Source organism: Choloepus didactylus, chromosome 17, assembly GCF_015220235.1.
Source record: "Choloepus didactylus isolate mChoDid1 chromosome 17, mChoDid1.pri, whole genome shotgun sequence".
Taxonomy (NCBI): domain Eukaryota; kingdom Metazoa; phylum Chordata; class Mammalia; order Pilosa; family Megalonychidae; genus Choloepus; species Choloepus didactylus.
In genome coordinates this window covers 20,949,522-20,962,235 of record NC_051323.1, presented here as the reverse complement: position 1 = coordinate 20,962,235, position 12,714 = coordinate 20,949,522, and the positions used below count along the sequence as shown (strand labels likewise).

The window sequence follows — 12,714 nt, the reverse complement described above, 5'->3', positions numbered from 1 at the left end:
CTCTCAATTGTCCTGCCTGGAATGCAGAAATGCTAGTACTGATTAAACAGTCCCACCCCGTCGGTCTGTGTGCCTGACTGTAAGTGAGGTGTGGTAAGAGCGTGGGCTGGGCATCAGCAGAGGGGACTTGTCCCAGCTTGGCCACCCCTGCTCTGTTGGGCACACCAGCACCTATACAGGCCTCTCTTTTCTCAACTGTGAAATGGGGCTAGACCAGGAAACCAGACCTATGGTTTTATGATTATTGAATGTACCTGTAGCTCTTGCAAAGCATTATTGGATGGTGGAGGCATCTGGAGAACTCTGAGCTTGATGACAGAAGTTGATAAGTCTCAGAAGTCCAGGAGATGGAGAAGGCACCTTTGCATCTCTCTCCACTGTCCCACAATCCCTTTCCAAACTCTTTGCTTGGGCAAAATGCCACATTTCTGTATCACAACACCACCTTCTGGCCACCTTGAATCACACAGGCAATTACTCTTTCTGCTCTCATCCTTTTCAAATGGAAAAATATTGGGGGGGGGTGGTTAATAGAGGTTTTCAGCCCAGGGGATAAGGTCCTTGAATTGTATGCAAATCCTTGAAGTTACATATGCATATGCCTGTGCATTTTTCTGGGGGGACTCGCCATGGTTTCTTCTGATCTTCCAGGATCTGTGCCCCAGAAAAGGCTAACCCTCCAATTTGTAGACTGTAAAACTGATTCCTCTGTATTGTTAAACATCTGCACCCCCCAGCCCTGATCTCACAAAGGACAGCACTACCCCAAGTGCATTTAGGGTCAGACCCCTTTCATGGGGGCTTGGTTTTTGGTTCTGAGGAACATGGGTCCAGAGGAAGTCCACTGACCAGGAAAGGGGTGGGGGCTGTGTTTCCTGGCCCACAAGCATAGCCTAAAAGCCAGGCAAGTGGGTCTAGAGAGGTTTTGCCTGAGGACAGGAAGAATCAGGAAGAGCTTCAAATCCAGAAGTCACCCTCAAATTGATGGAGAGGGGCAGGGCTGACCTGGGTCCTGGAGACCAGGCTCACTAAGAACTCCCCCATCCTCCGTGTGCGGACAGCAGCTCCCCTGCGCCTAATCGCTTGCTGGTTGAGAACTCAGTTGAATCTCCAGCAGAGGGAATGGATTCCACTGAACTATCCCCACTCCTGCAGTCCTCTTAGTTCCTGCTGGTGAGAGTAGATAGAACCATGCTTGCTCCGTGTGTGCCTGGGAAATGGGGTTCCATGTGAATACAGGCTCATTGTTACACACTGGAATTCTCCCCCTGCACCCACTGCTCTAACTGGCTCTGACACCCATCCCAAACATCCAGTCAACACACTCACAAAGGCTCTACACCCTCCCTTGCTTTCTCATACCCAAGAGTGAGATCCTGACAGTTCTTTCTCATGTCTATGATCTCTCTGCCTTTTAAATGTCATTTTCTCTGATTGTATATTTCAGGAACATACAGTGCACCACCTGCTCTCCACTCCCTTTTCCTCCTATCCTTCACCCACATCAACCCAGTCAAAAATGATCACTTTTTCATCTCCCTGCTGCCTTGTTTTTATTGAGCCCGTTGCCTGATTTCTTTTGGGGCCACGCTGGCCTGTGCTCTGTCCAGCGATTGTCCTCCTGATGTTAGCATCCCACCGTCACTTCCACAGTGAACAAATGAGGCCCGCAGCTGTTTCAGATAGAGACACACAGCCCACATAGAGTGGAAGGAGCAAAGGAGCCAGGACTAAAACTTGTTTCCCAAGCATCTTTGTCCTTGCTCTTGGGCTCCCTCTTGTGGTTGAGAACATAAAGCCAGCTGGGTGTCGGCAGTGATACAGATTCCTCAAGTTTTGTTGAGGATTTTTGCGTCTACGTTCATGAGTGAGATTGACAGTAATTTTCCCATTATTATCTAACTTTAGATTCAGGATTATGCTTGCCTCATAAAATGAATTAAAGGCCACCCCCTTTTTCCCTACCTTTTGAAGAACTTAAGTAAGTTTCGAAGTATTTGTTCCTTGTTTGTTAGAAATCACTGTTAAAACATCTGAGACTTGTATTTTCTTTGTGGAAAGATTTTAAATGACTTATTCAATACCTTAGGGATTACAAGGCTTTTCTGGTTTTCTATTTCATTTTTAATTGGCTTTGGTTTGAGTTGTATTCTTCCAGGACTTTATTCATTTTATCCAAGTTCTCAAATACGTTGCATAAAGTTGTTCATAATTCCTTTTATTATCTTTTTAATATCTTCAGTATATATAGTTATGGTTTTTTAATTCCAACTATTATTTATTCATGCCTTCTCTCTTTTCTTAGTAAGCACTGACAGATGTGTCTATTAGACTTTTCAAAGAACCAATTTTGGCTTTGGTGATCCTCTCTGTTTTAATAATGTATGCCCTTTTATTATTTCTTCTACTTTCTTTTTGATGCTGTTCTCTTTTCTAATTTCTCAAGTTGCATATTTTTATACTTCTTCAATCTCTTTTTCTTTTCTAAGTATTGAAAGCTTTAAACACATCAAACACATCTCATAAATATTGCTATATAGTTTTTCATTACTTAGTACTAATGTTTTCTAATTCTGATTACAATTTCTTCTATATTTAGAACGTTAAAAATTTCCAAATGTATGAGGCTTTTGTAACTATCTTTTTGCTACTGATTTCTAACTTACTGTCATTACGGCCAGAGAACATGGTACAGCATATGTGTTCAATGAGTTCATTTCAGTTTTTATTTCTTCTATGGTCCCGGGAGCATTTGGGGGAGTACTTAATTTCCCAGAGTATTAGGAACTTTGGGTGGGAGTGTCATCTTTTTTACTGTTTAGTTTATGGGATGAAGATTATGGCTTACTGCCTGAAGTAACTCAACAACTGGGAAGCAGGGCAAGGCTTCTGTGATTTGCGTTCTCCCCAGCACCTCCTCCCGGGAGAAAGAGCAGACACAGGACTTAGCTCTGTTGATGCTGATGGGAACTAAAGCTCTGTGTCAAAACGGAAGGTCTCTTCTCCCAGCCCAGCCTCCCTCTGGGCTCTTAGTCTTCTCCAGACGTAAGGAAAGCCTGGAAAACCGGAGCATGCGCAGACAGTGGCGCTTGGGTATCCCCTTGGGGCGGAGCCTTCTGCCCACCTGCTGCCTGTGGGCAGGGGCGGGGTGGGGGCAGGAAGCCAGATTCCTTTTTTTAAATTGAGCTATAATTCATATAACATAAAATTTACCCTTCTAAAGTGTATAGTTTAGTGGTTTTTAGTTTGCTCACAGTTTTGCAACCATCACTACTATCTAATTCCAGAACATTTTTATCACCTCAAAAAGAAAACTTGTACTTATTAGGAGTCTCTCTATGGTCCCCCCACTCCACCCCAGCCCCTGGCACTAGTCTATTTTCTATTTCTAGAAATTTGCCTATTCTGGACAATCGTATGACACGTGGCCTTTTGTGTCTGGTTTCTTTCACTTAGCATAATGTTCAAACGTGTTGAAGGTTCATCCAGGTTGCACCATGTATCAATACTTCATTCCTTTTTATGCCTGAATATTAGTCCATTGTTTGAATATACCACATTTAAATTAAATTGATCCATTCATCAGTTTATGGATTTGGGGGTTGTTTCCACTTTGGGCTACCATGAATAATACTGCTATAAACATTCATATATAAGTTTTTGTATGGATATATGTTTTCATTTCTCTTGGGTACATATACCCAGGAGTGGAATTTCTGGATCATATGGTAACTCTGTATTTAACATTTTGAAGAACTGCCAGATGTTTCCCAAAGTGGCTGCACCATTTTACATTCCCACCAGTAGTGTAAGAGTGTCCCAATTTCTCTGCATCCTCACTAGCACTTATAATTTTCCTTTTTTCTTAATGGCCATCCTGGTGGGTGTAAAATGGTATCTCATTGTTTTGATTTTTATTTCCTTAATGAATAATGATGTTGAGCATCTTTGCATGTGTTATTGGCCATTTGTATATCTTCTTTGGAGAAATGTCTATTCAAATCCTTTGCTCAAATTCTTTTTAATGTTGACTTGTAAGAGTTCTTTATTCTGGATCCTAGCCTGGTTCTTTTTATTCCTGAGCCCTGGGAGGACTACACATGAGTCGACCTCAGCCCCATGGCTAGAAAAGGACTGCCACCGTACCTGGGGAGACCTGGCAGCAGACGGCCTTTCTCCCGGGGCCCCAGCACTTAGCCAGTGTGTTTGTGACTGGTCCATGGGAACAGAATGCCTCTTTCTCCCAGGGCCTCCCATGAGACCTAAACAGCCGTAACGGCTACTACATTTTACTGAGCTTTTACAAAGTGCCAGGCACCACACTAATGGCTTCAAATATATTGCCTCATTTCCTCCCCACAGCCCAACCCTCTAAAGTAGGTATTATTATCCCCATTTTAAAGATGAGAAAACCAAGGCTCAGAGACAATAGGTAACTTCCACAAGGTCACACAGCGAGTTAAGTGGCAGAGCTGCGATAGCAACCCTGGGCTTCCAACTTCCAAGTCCGTGCTCCTCACCACCCCCCCCATATACTGCCTCCCAAACAGAAGTCAAACTTCCCATTTCCCAGTCCCCTGAGTTCATTTCCAACAGTGTCTGCTCACAAGAGGGGAGATGGCAGCTTGAGACGGAATCAAGGGAGGATGGGAGAGGACACACAAACTTCTCTTGGTCTCACCATCTGTCTGGGCTATTCTCCCTCCTGCCAGTTTGCCCAGTATGCTGAGATTGTCAACTTCACCCTCCCCAACGGGGCTCAGAGGAGTGGGCAAGTGCTTGAGGTGGCTGGGACCAAAGCAATTGTTCAGGTAAGTGGTGACAATGAGATGGGAGCCAGCTGTGTGAATGAATGAACCCCAGATTTCCCACACTGACTTATAAGCTCCTGAAAGTCTTATTTTCCTGAGCACTTGCCCAGAACTGGGCACACAGGGTGCATAGAATGGGAGACCACCTTAGAGCAAGCCCCTTAGGTTTACTAACCTCTTGGCCCCATAGGTGTTTGAAGGGACCTCTGGAATCGATGCCCAAAAGACCACCTGTGAATTCACTGGGGACATCCTACGGACTCCAGTGTCAGAGGACATGCTGGGTGAGGAATGGGAGTGGGGACAGGGCAGGGCCCCCCTCCTCCACCTCCCCAATGCAGTTTTCCTGGCCAAGCCTGTGGCTCACTGCACTGTCATTACCTGTTTACCTGTACATGTGTCCTGAGGTCAGGTGTTGTGTCTTCTTCTTTCTGTGATCCCCCAACCTCAGCTCAGGGCCTGACATACAGCAGGTGTTTAATAAATGAGAAAAGCAATTCAATAGAGGAGAGGCACGTATTTGGGGTCCGGCTGAAAGGGACTGCTAAGCCCTGCATGTCCCCTAATTCTCTCTAAGACCTGCCATACCTGAGCATCCCCTCTTTCCAGCCCTGGAATCTCCCCATTAGAGTCAGGCCCTTGTCTATCAAAGACTTTCGGGAGAGGAGGAAGGGCCCGCTCCAAGGGGACAGTCACTGTAGCCTGTTTTCTGGGGTTGTAACAGAGGGCAGAGGGGGGACATAGGGCAAGACCGAGAAAAGGGTATGTGGGGATGGGGAGCTGGCAGAGCTGTGGAGGGTAGCAGCAGCGAGTACCACAGGGCCAGCCCAAACGTCCTCCACCCCCAGGTCGCATTTTCAATGGCTCCGGCAAACCCATAGACAAGGGGCCAGTGGTGATGGCAGAGGACTTTCTGGATATCAATGGTGAGTGACCGGAGGCTCTGGCTGGCTCTCGGGACCCAGCTCCCAGCCACCTTCCTCACCTCCATTCATCACCTACGTCAGCGCAGCCTTTCACCCCGTAAGTTTGCCCAGTCACAGACCAGGACAATGAACCGCCCAAGGCTCACCCCCAGGACTGGTCAGACTAATAATAAGCAGATCAGGTCTGATGTGATAGGGCCTCTCTGTCCCCAAATCTGCCACCGCCACCTGCTCCAGAGCCTGAAATATTGCCGTTAGAACTTCATGTCCAGATCCTGTAAAAATGCATCATCCTCATGCAGGGTTCCTGGCGTGCCCCAAGACCATCTCTCTCCTGTGTTCCAGCTCACTGTTCCCAATCCAGAGAGCTGGGGACTGGTGGTTTGCAGAAGCAGATGAAGCCCCTCCCAGGCTCTCACCCATTCAAGCCGTGGGGGGCTTCCCAACTCCTCCAGCCCCATGATGTTGGATGCAGTGGGAGGCAACAGGGTCCCAGGGAGTCCTGTGTTGGGCCCAAGGCAGCAGAGCACAGAACACACATCCCCTCAGGCAGGAGGTCTCCGAATCACCCTCCCATCCTTCAGGCCCCATACAAGCACCGGTAGGTGGCCAGGAGGACACTGCCTTGGCCCAAGGCGGCCTCCCAGCCTGAGTTCCCTGCCTGCCTGCCCTCCTCTGGGGCGGCGCTGTCCAAGGTACCCACTGGTCACCTGCAGCTCCTTACATTTAAACGAATTACAATGAAATAAAGTTAAAATCTCAGTTCTTCATTCACCCTTACCACATGCCTGGTGCTTGATAGCTGTGCGTGGCTAGGGCTGGTGCAGGGAGAGGACACCCCCACCGTCCCAGGGAGTTCTGTGAAACGCACTGCTCTGGAGTCTGGGGCAGGCTCGGGAGGGGGTACGGGGATTTGAGCCTCCTGCCGCCCCTGCCCCAGGCCAGCCCATCAACCCCTATGACCGCATCTACCCCGAGGAGATGATTCAGACGGGGATCTCCCCCATCGATGTCATGAACAGCATTGCCCGCGGGCAGAAGATCCCCATCTTCTCCGCAGCCGGGCTCCCCCACAATGAGGTGAGGTCTGCAGGGCCCATGGGGCTGACCAAGGAGCAGGGGCAGAGCGGGGGGCTGGGCTGGGGGCTGGAGGCCAGCAGGGAGGCCTCCTGTGCCAAGCAGGCCAGGGTGGGCGAGCCGGGGTCAGCAGCACCCAGACTTGGCTGTTGTCCTCCACCAGCTCAGGGGCTTAGGGCTGTGCAAGAGCTCCTCAACGTCCAGGCAGCTGTCCCAAGGCAGCCCACGAGGCCTCTGTCCTCCATGAATGGGCACTCATGGGGTCATGACAGAGCCCATGGGTAGCTCCCCATGTTGCAAATCCAGCTTAACTGAGCTGACGGCCTCTAACCACTGGTCCTTGAAATGGTCCTTACTCAAACTCTCGTGGCAGCCCATGGCCACCAAAGCCTCCCTCCCCCACCCCCACCCCCAAGAGTGAAGAGCTCCTGGTTCTTCTTGGAGCAGCTGCTGGGACCAGCTGGTTTCCAGGTGCCCTTCCCCTGACTACCCCTCACCCTGACCGCTCCTGGATGTGCTCCAGCTCACCCTCAAAGTGCTCTTTGTGGTTAGAGGGCATAGGAATGTTCCCGGCTCCCCCTGGCCCCAATGCTGGATATGGACATGGTGTCCCCCCATGGGGCAGGTCTGTGGTGAGTCAGTGCCCAGACAAACCCTCAGTGGGCTCGGGGAGGCACAGGGGGCTCTTAGGGACCTGACTGCCCTGAGCCAAGTTGCCCCAAACCCATGTGGAGGCAGTTGTGCTTTGGAACTGTTACTCTGTCCTGCTCCTCATGACAGGGCCCTGGGCCTTTTAGCAGCCACAAACCTGGAGGCCCCTCCCTGAGAAAGGCTGTGAGACCCTGGACAGCCCCTCACCTCTCTGGGCTTGGATTCCTCCCACCAAAGGCCTTGGCAGGAGGAAGGACTGGAAATGGCTCAGCACACTGGGTGCTCAAGGCAGAGGGTGCTGGTTGTGTTCTGACGTCCTCCCTCCCACTCTGCTCTGCCCCAGATAGCTGCCCAGATCTGCCGCCAGGCTGGGCTGGTGAAGAAGTCCAAAGCCGTGCTGGATTACCATGATGACAACTTTGCCATTGTCTTTGCAGCTATGGGGGTAAGGGGAGCTGGGCCAACTGGCAAGTTCTAGAAGCAGTAGGCAGGCAGCCCTGTCTCCCTTGGCCCTGGCACAGCCTGATCTGATGGAGGAAGTACGACCCTTCTCTCTGAGAAGCCGTGAGTGCCCCAGCTGGCAGGAGAGGCAGGCTCTCAGGACTGAGAGGCCAGAGCATCATCCAGGGGGTGGGATTGGGCTCAGTGACCAGAGGGGACAATGTGTCCCTCAGAGCAACTCAAAGGTCATAGCTGCTATGGCGCTATGACATGCGTCAGGGTGGCCTGGAGAAGGGCAGATTCAGGGAATTTGAGGAGACAAGACAGCTTTGGGAAGTGGCTTCTCAGAGGGCCCACGGGGAGGACAGGGAGATTGGCGGGGAATCAGCTGGCAAAGGTGGGGTAGGGATGGCCCTCAGCAGAGCTCAACCCAAGGCACTCTGATCCTCCGGGGACTGGGGCAGCCAACCCAGCCCCTCCGCTCTCAAGCTCCAAGGTCACCCCAGTGACCATGGTGCCCTCACCCCCAGTGGCCATCAGTCCACTAGCTTTACCAAGCAAGAAGAGATGGGTGGAGGCAGGGCTCCCACCCTCAGGGCCCCCTCAAGCCCTCCCCGCTGTGTGTCCAGGTGAACATGGAGACGGCCCGGTTCTTCAAGTCCGACTTTGAGCAGAACGGAGCCATGGGGAACGTCTGCCTCTTCCTGAACTTGGCCAACGACCCCACGTGAGCTTTCCCCTAATGCCCCTATGCCTCAGGTGGGCAGGCCCCTACTCCCCACAAGACCTAGAGTCCTAGGGCTAAGGGGTGCCTTGGAACTCCCAGCATGGACCAGATTTGGGAGATCAACTCCTCGGACTGCAGATGGGGTCACCAAGGCCAGGGAAAGGGAAGAGATAACCCACAGAGAGACAGACAGGGCAGACCACAGCCCTGCCTGCCACCCCAGCCCCTTGCTCTCTCCTCTGCTTCCAGCCCCCGACCCGAGGCAGGCTCCTTGTCCTTCTGTCACTTCCACAAAGTCACTACTAAGGAAACTGTGTCCTTCAACCATTTGTTTAGAAAAATTGCCACTTTAAAAGTTTAGACAATATGACTTTCAATTTGGAGGTCAAGTGGATAAAAAAACAAATCTGGTAAACCATCCCGGGTCTTGAGGGAATTCCAAAGACTTAAGTAGCAGGATTCTGGAGGCCACGATAATATTACTAAGGGGAAGAGCTGCAGGCCCAGATCCACTGGGACAGGGAGACTGAGCATGCCAGGAGCAGGGGCAGCTCTCAGGGGTACTGAGAGTGGCCAGGGGCTGCCAGGGCACTGAGCGTATGGCTGTTCTGACTGAGCCCACGAGTAGCAGCAAGTGACAAGGGACTGAGCTCCAGAGGACACAGGAGAGCTGCTCCAGCTGACCCGGGTGTGGGAGCCCCCTGGTAAGGCGAGCTGGAGCAGGAGCTCAGTCATTCCCAAGCTACCCCCACCCAACCCTCCTCCTGCCCCCAGCCTCCATCCCCTTTCCCTCCTTGACCAGCATGGCAGGCTGAAGAGTGCCCTGCTCCCCACAACCATGGCCTTGACCTGGGGGCTAGGACCCGGACTTGTCTTAGCAGACATGCACAACACCAGTGTCCCAATTTACCTTCCCCTCGGCACCGGGCTGCCCCTCCAGGATCGAGCGGATCATCACCCCACGCCTGGCGCTGACCACCGCCGAATTCCTCGCCTACCAGTGTGAGAAGCACGTGCTGGTCATACTGACTGACATGAGCTCCTACGCAGAGGCCTTGCGGGAGGTGAGGCCATGGGAGAGCGGTGTCAGCTTCATCCCTGCCTCCCTAAGCCCTACACCCCAGGGGGTCACCCTACAAACTCACTTCCTGGCTCCCGAGTGGAGGGGAACTCACCCACGCAGCCAGCCCCACTCTCGTGAGCTCAGAGCTTGGGGGCAGCCTGGCCACTCCTCTCCTGACCTTCACCCCATTTCTCAGAGTCGGGGGACCTCCCACCCACCCTCCTTTGTATTGACCTCTGTCCCCCATCTTCCCCCAATGCCCGTGGGTATCCCAGGTCTCCGCTGCCAGGGAGGAGGTGCCTGGGCGACGAGGTTTCCCTGGATACATGTACACAGATCTGGCTACCATCTACGAGCGAGCGGGCCGCGTGGAGGGCCGGGGCGGCTCCATCACGCAGATCCCCATCCTCACCATGCCCAACGACGGTGAGCCCTCACTGCCCGCTTCCCTCCACAGCCCCTGCCCTCCCTGTGCCATGCGGAGACTTCAAGGGCATATGCTTCTTCTGTTCCTCTCTTAGTGAGACACTGCCCCTTACTTTGCTACCACCCCTGTCACTGCCACGAAGGGAATGGAGCCCAGATGGCCCTGAGTAGATGGAGACCTGGTTCCCATCCCCACTGAGGGCAGCTCGTTTTTCTTGCAGATATCACCCATCCCATCCCTGACCTGACGGGCTTCATCACAGAAGGACAGATCTATGTGGACAGACAGCTTCATAACAGACAGGTACTGCCCTCCCTACCCATTTCCTGCTCTCACCACTCCCCCACAGACACTGACTAACAGGTGTCCCTCTACCCCCTGTGCTGTGTGTACCCATGAATTAGGAGGGACCCCTCAAGACAACTCCAAACAGGAAATAACCACCTGGGACGACCGTGTAGCTCACATAAAGAAAGCAGGCTTCCCTAGAGTCAATCCTGACTACAATCCCTATGGGGCTGTGTGAACTTGAGAAAATAACTTAACCTCTCTGACCCTAAGTTTCCCCTTCTATAAAATGGGAATAATAATACCTACCACACAGATGTGTAGCAAGGACAAAACAAGCTGACAGGCAGAAAGCACCACCTGGCACAGAGTAGACACTCGATAAAGGCCATTTCTCTCCTATTACAAGTCATTTGTTTTGGTGAGCAGAAAACAATGGGTAAGGGACCCAAGAAGACTAGGAATACAGAGCCAAAGTTAGAAAACGTGTCTGACCTATCTGTAGATGAAGGGCGCCCCCTATGACTTTGCTTTCTTTGTTTGGTAGGTTCTTTCTATGAAGCTATTAAATATTAAGCTTCTAAATGATTTTGTACAAATAATAAAAAATGTTGAGGTAATGAGCGTTTTATTATAGTGTCATGTCACCTCCCCCATTCTCTGTAGGCAGGTAGATACTTGCCTGCACAAGCCCTCAATGGAAGAAAGGAGATGAGCCTCCTATGAAGAGTAGCGGGTGGGAGGGAGGGGGGAGGCAAGAAGGAGCGGGAAGAAAAGGAAAGTTTGGGCCCCGCTGGGTGCCACTCCCTTCCTCTGCTTCCCAGATCTACCCCCCTATCAACGTGCTCCCTTCCCTGTCCCGGCTGATGAAGTCCGCCATTGGCGACGGCATGACCAGAAAGGACCACGGCGATGTCTCCAACCAGCTGGTGAGGAGGAGGGGGCCCAGGGGTTGGCGGGTCATCCAGTTGCAGAAACTAGAAGTTTGAGCGCCGTCTGGACCACGAGCCTTTCTCCTAGCAAAACTCCCCTCCGCAAAAAAGGGCCCCCCAGCACGGTCAGGCTCCCGCGCTCAGCCCGCGGTGACGCCGCTCTCCTCTGCCCCTCGCGCAGTACGCCTGCTACGCCATCGGGAAGGACGTGCAGGCCATGAAGGCGGTGGTCGGCGAGGAGGCGCTCACTGCCGAGGACCTGCTCTACCTGGAATTCCTGCAGAAGTTCGAGAAGAACTTCATCAACCAGGGTGCGTGCGGCACATTGGGGCGCCCAGGCACCCCCCCGTTCCCCACCCCCGCGCCCCTCCCAACACACACACACGCATTCCGAACACCCCTGCTGTGTCCCTAGGTCCCTATGAGAACCGCTCGGTGTTCGAGTCGCTAGACCTGGGCTGGCAGCTGCTGCGCATCTTCCCCAAAGAGATGCTGAAGCGCATCCCGCAGAGCGTGGTCGACGAGTTCTACCCCCGCGAGGGGGCGCCGCAGGACGCCGAGCCCGACACGGCGCCTGACACGGCGCTCTAGCCCCGCCCCGGCGCGCTAGCCCCGCCCCTCCGGGCCAAGCCCGCCGTTTGCGACCCTGCCCCCCCCCCTCCCCGCGGTCTCCACCCGCCGCAGCCAACCGCTTCCGCCCGCCCTCAGCGCCCCGCGGCGATGGAGGCTCCCACACTCCATCCCTCTCCGTGGGCCCCGCCGCTGGGAGAGAACAGAAGGGTGTTAAAGGCTGAATTCTATGTCCTGCTCTGACAGGAGCACCTGTGTTTCCATTTTAAAGTCCCACCCCACCCCCCATAAGTAACTGAGGTGAAAAATTTATTATCTTAGATGAAAACGGGTTGGAAAAACAGTGATAACTGGTGAAGCTGGGTGATGGGTATATGAGGGTCATTAAATGATTCTCTCCGTTTAAAAAAAAAATTAGCGTCTTAGCTGACAGAATTCCTCGTAGGAAGATAATTATCTTTGTTAAGAAATATCTTGATAAATTTCTTGGGTGGAACAGGAGTTCGGGGTACAGAAGGACAACCAAGGCCACAAAAGCTCTGCCTGAGGGATGCTGTTTGCTGCAGAGAGGAGGGAGAGGAGTCAGGGACTTGGGAGTGGGGTAGGGGTGGGGGGGGTGTTTGCAGAAGGCTAAGGCAAGGCCCTCAGTTATAAAATTAGTGAAGAGCAGCCTAAAAACCAGGATGTCTGATGTTTCTTTGAAAGCTGCCTGCTCTTCTGTAACGTCATCCTCTCTGTCTGCCCTGCCCATCTTCAGTGAAGTCATGAATGCTTTCCAAGAGTGAGGAAATTTAGCGAAGA

The 12,714-nt window shown here is 52.2% G+C and overlaps 1 protein-coding gene across 5 annotated transcripts in view; it reads left to right on the top strand.

Moving 5' to 3' along the window:
• The window catches only part of ATP6V1B1 (ATPase H+ transporting V1 subunit B1), a 32,939-nt gene extending 20,443 nt beyond the window's left edge, over window positions 1-12,496 (top strand). For 4 of the 5 annotated variants that reach the window (XM_037807332.1, XM_037807330.1, XM_037807329.1 and 1 more), the window contains 12 exons: window positions 4,713-4,811; window positions 5,002-5,095; window positions 5,660-5,737; window positions 6,678-6,817; window positions 7,809-7,910; window positions 8,536-8,633; window positions 9,574-9,697; window positions 9,972-10,122; window positions 10,344-10,426; window positions 11,236-11,340; window positions 11,525-11,654; window positions 11,759-12,496. In XM_037807332.1, coding sequence (XP_037663260.1) covers window positions 4,713-4,811; window positions 5,002-5,095; window positions 5,660-5,737; window positions 6,678-6,817; window positions 7,809-7,910; window positions 8,536-8,633; window positions 9,574-9,697; window positions 9,972-10,122; window positions 10,344-10,426; window positions 11,236-11,340; window positions 11,525-11,654; window positions 11,759-11,934 — 1,380 coding nt within the window. In that variant the 3' untranslated portion in view covers window positions 11,935-12,496. The remainder of the gene's footprint in view (window positions 1-4,712; window positions 4,812-5,001; window positions 5,096-5,659; window positions 5,738-6,677; window positions 6,818-7,808; window positions 7,911-8,535; window positions 8,634-9,573; window positions 9,698-9,971; window positions 10,123-10,343; window positions 10,427-11,235; window positions 11,341-11,524; window positions 11,655-11,758) is intronic. The other variant, XM_037807328.1, reaches the window with a different exon arrangement.
• Window positions 12,497-12,714: the final 218 nt, after the last annotated feature.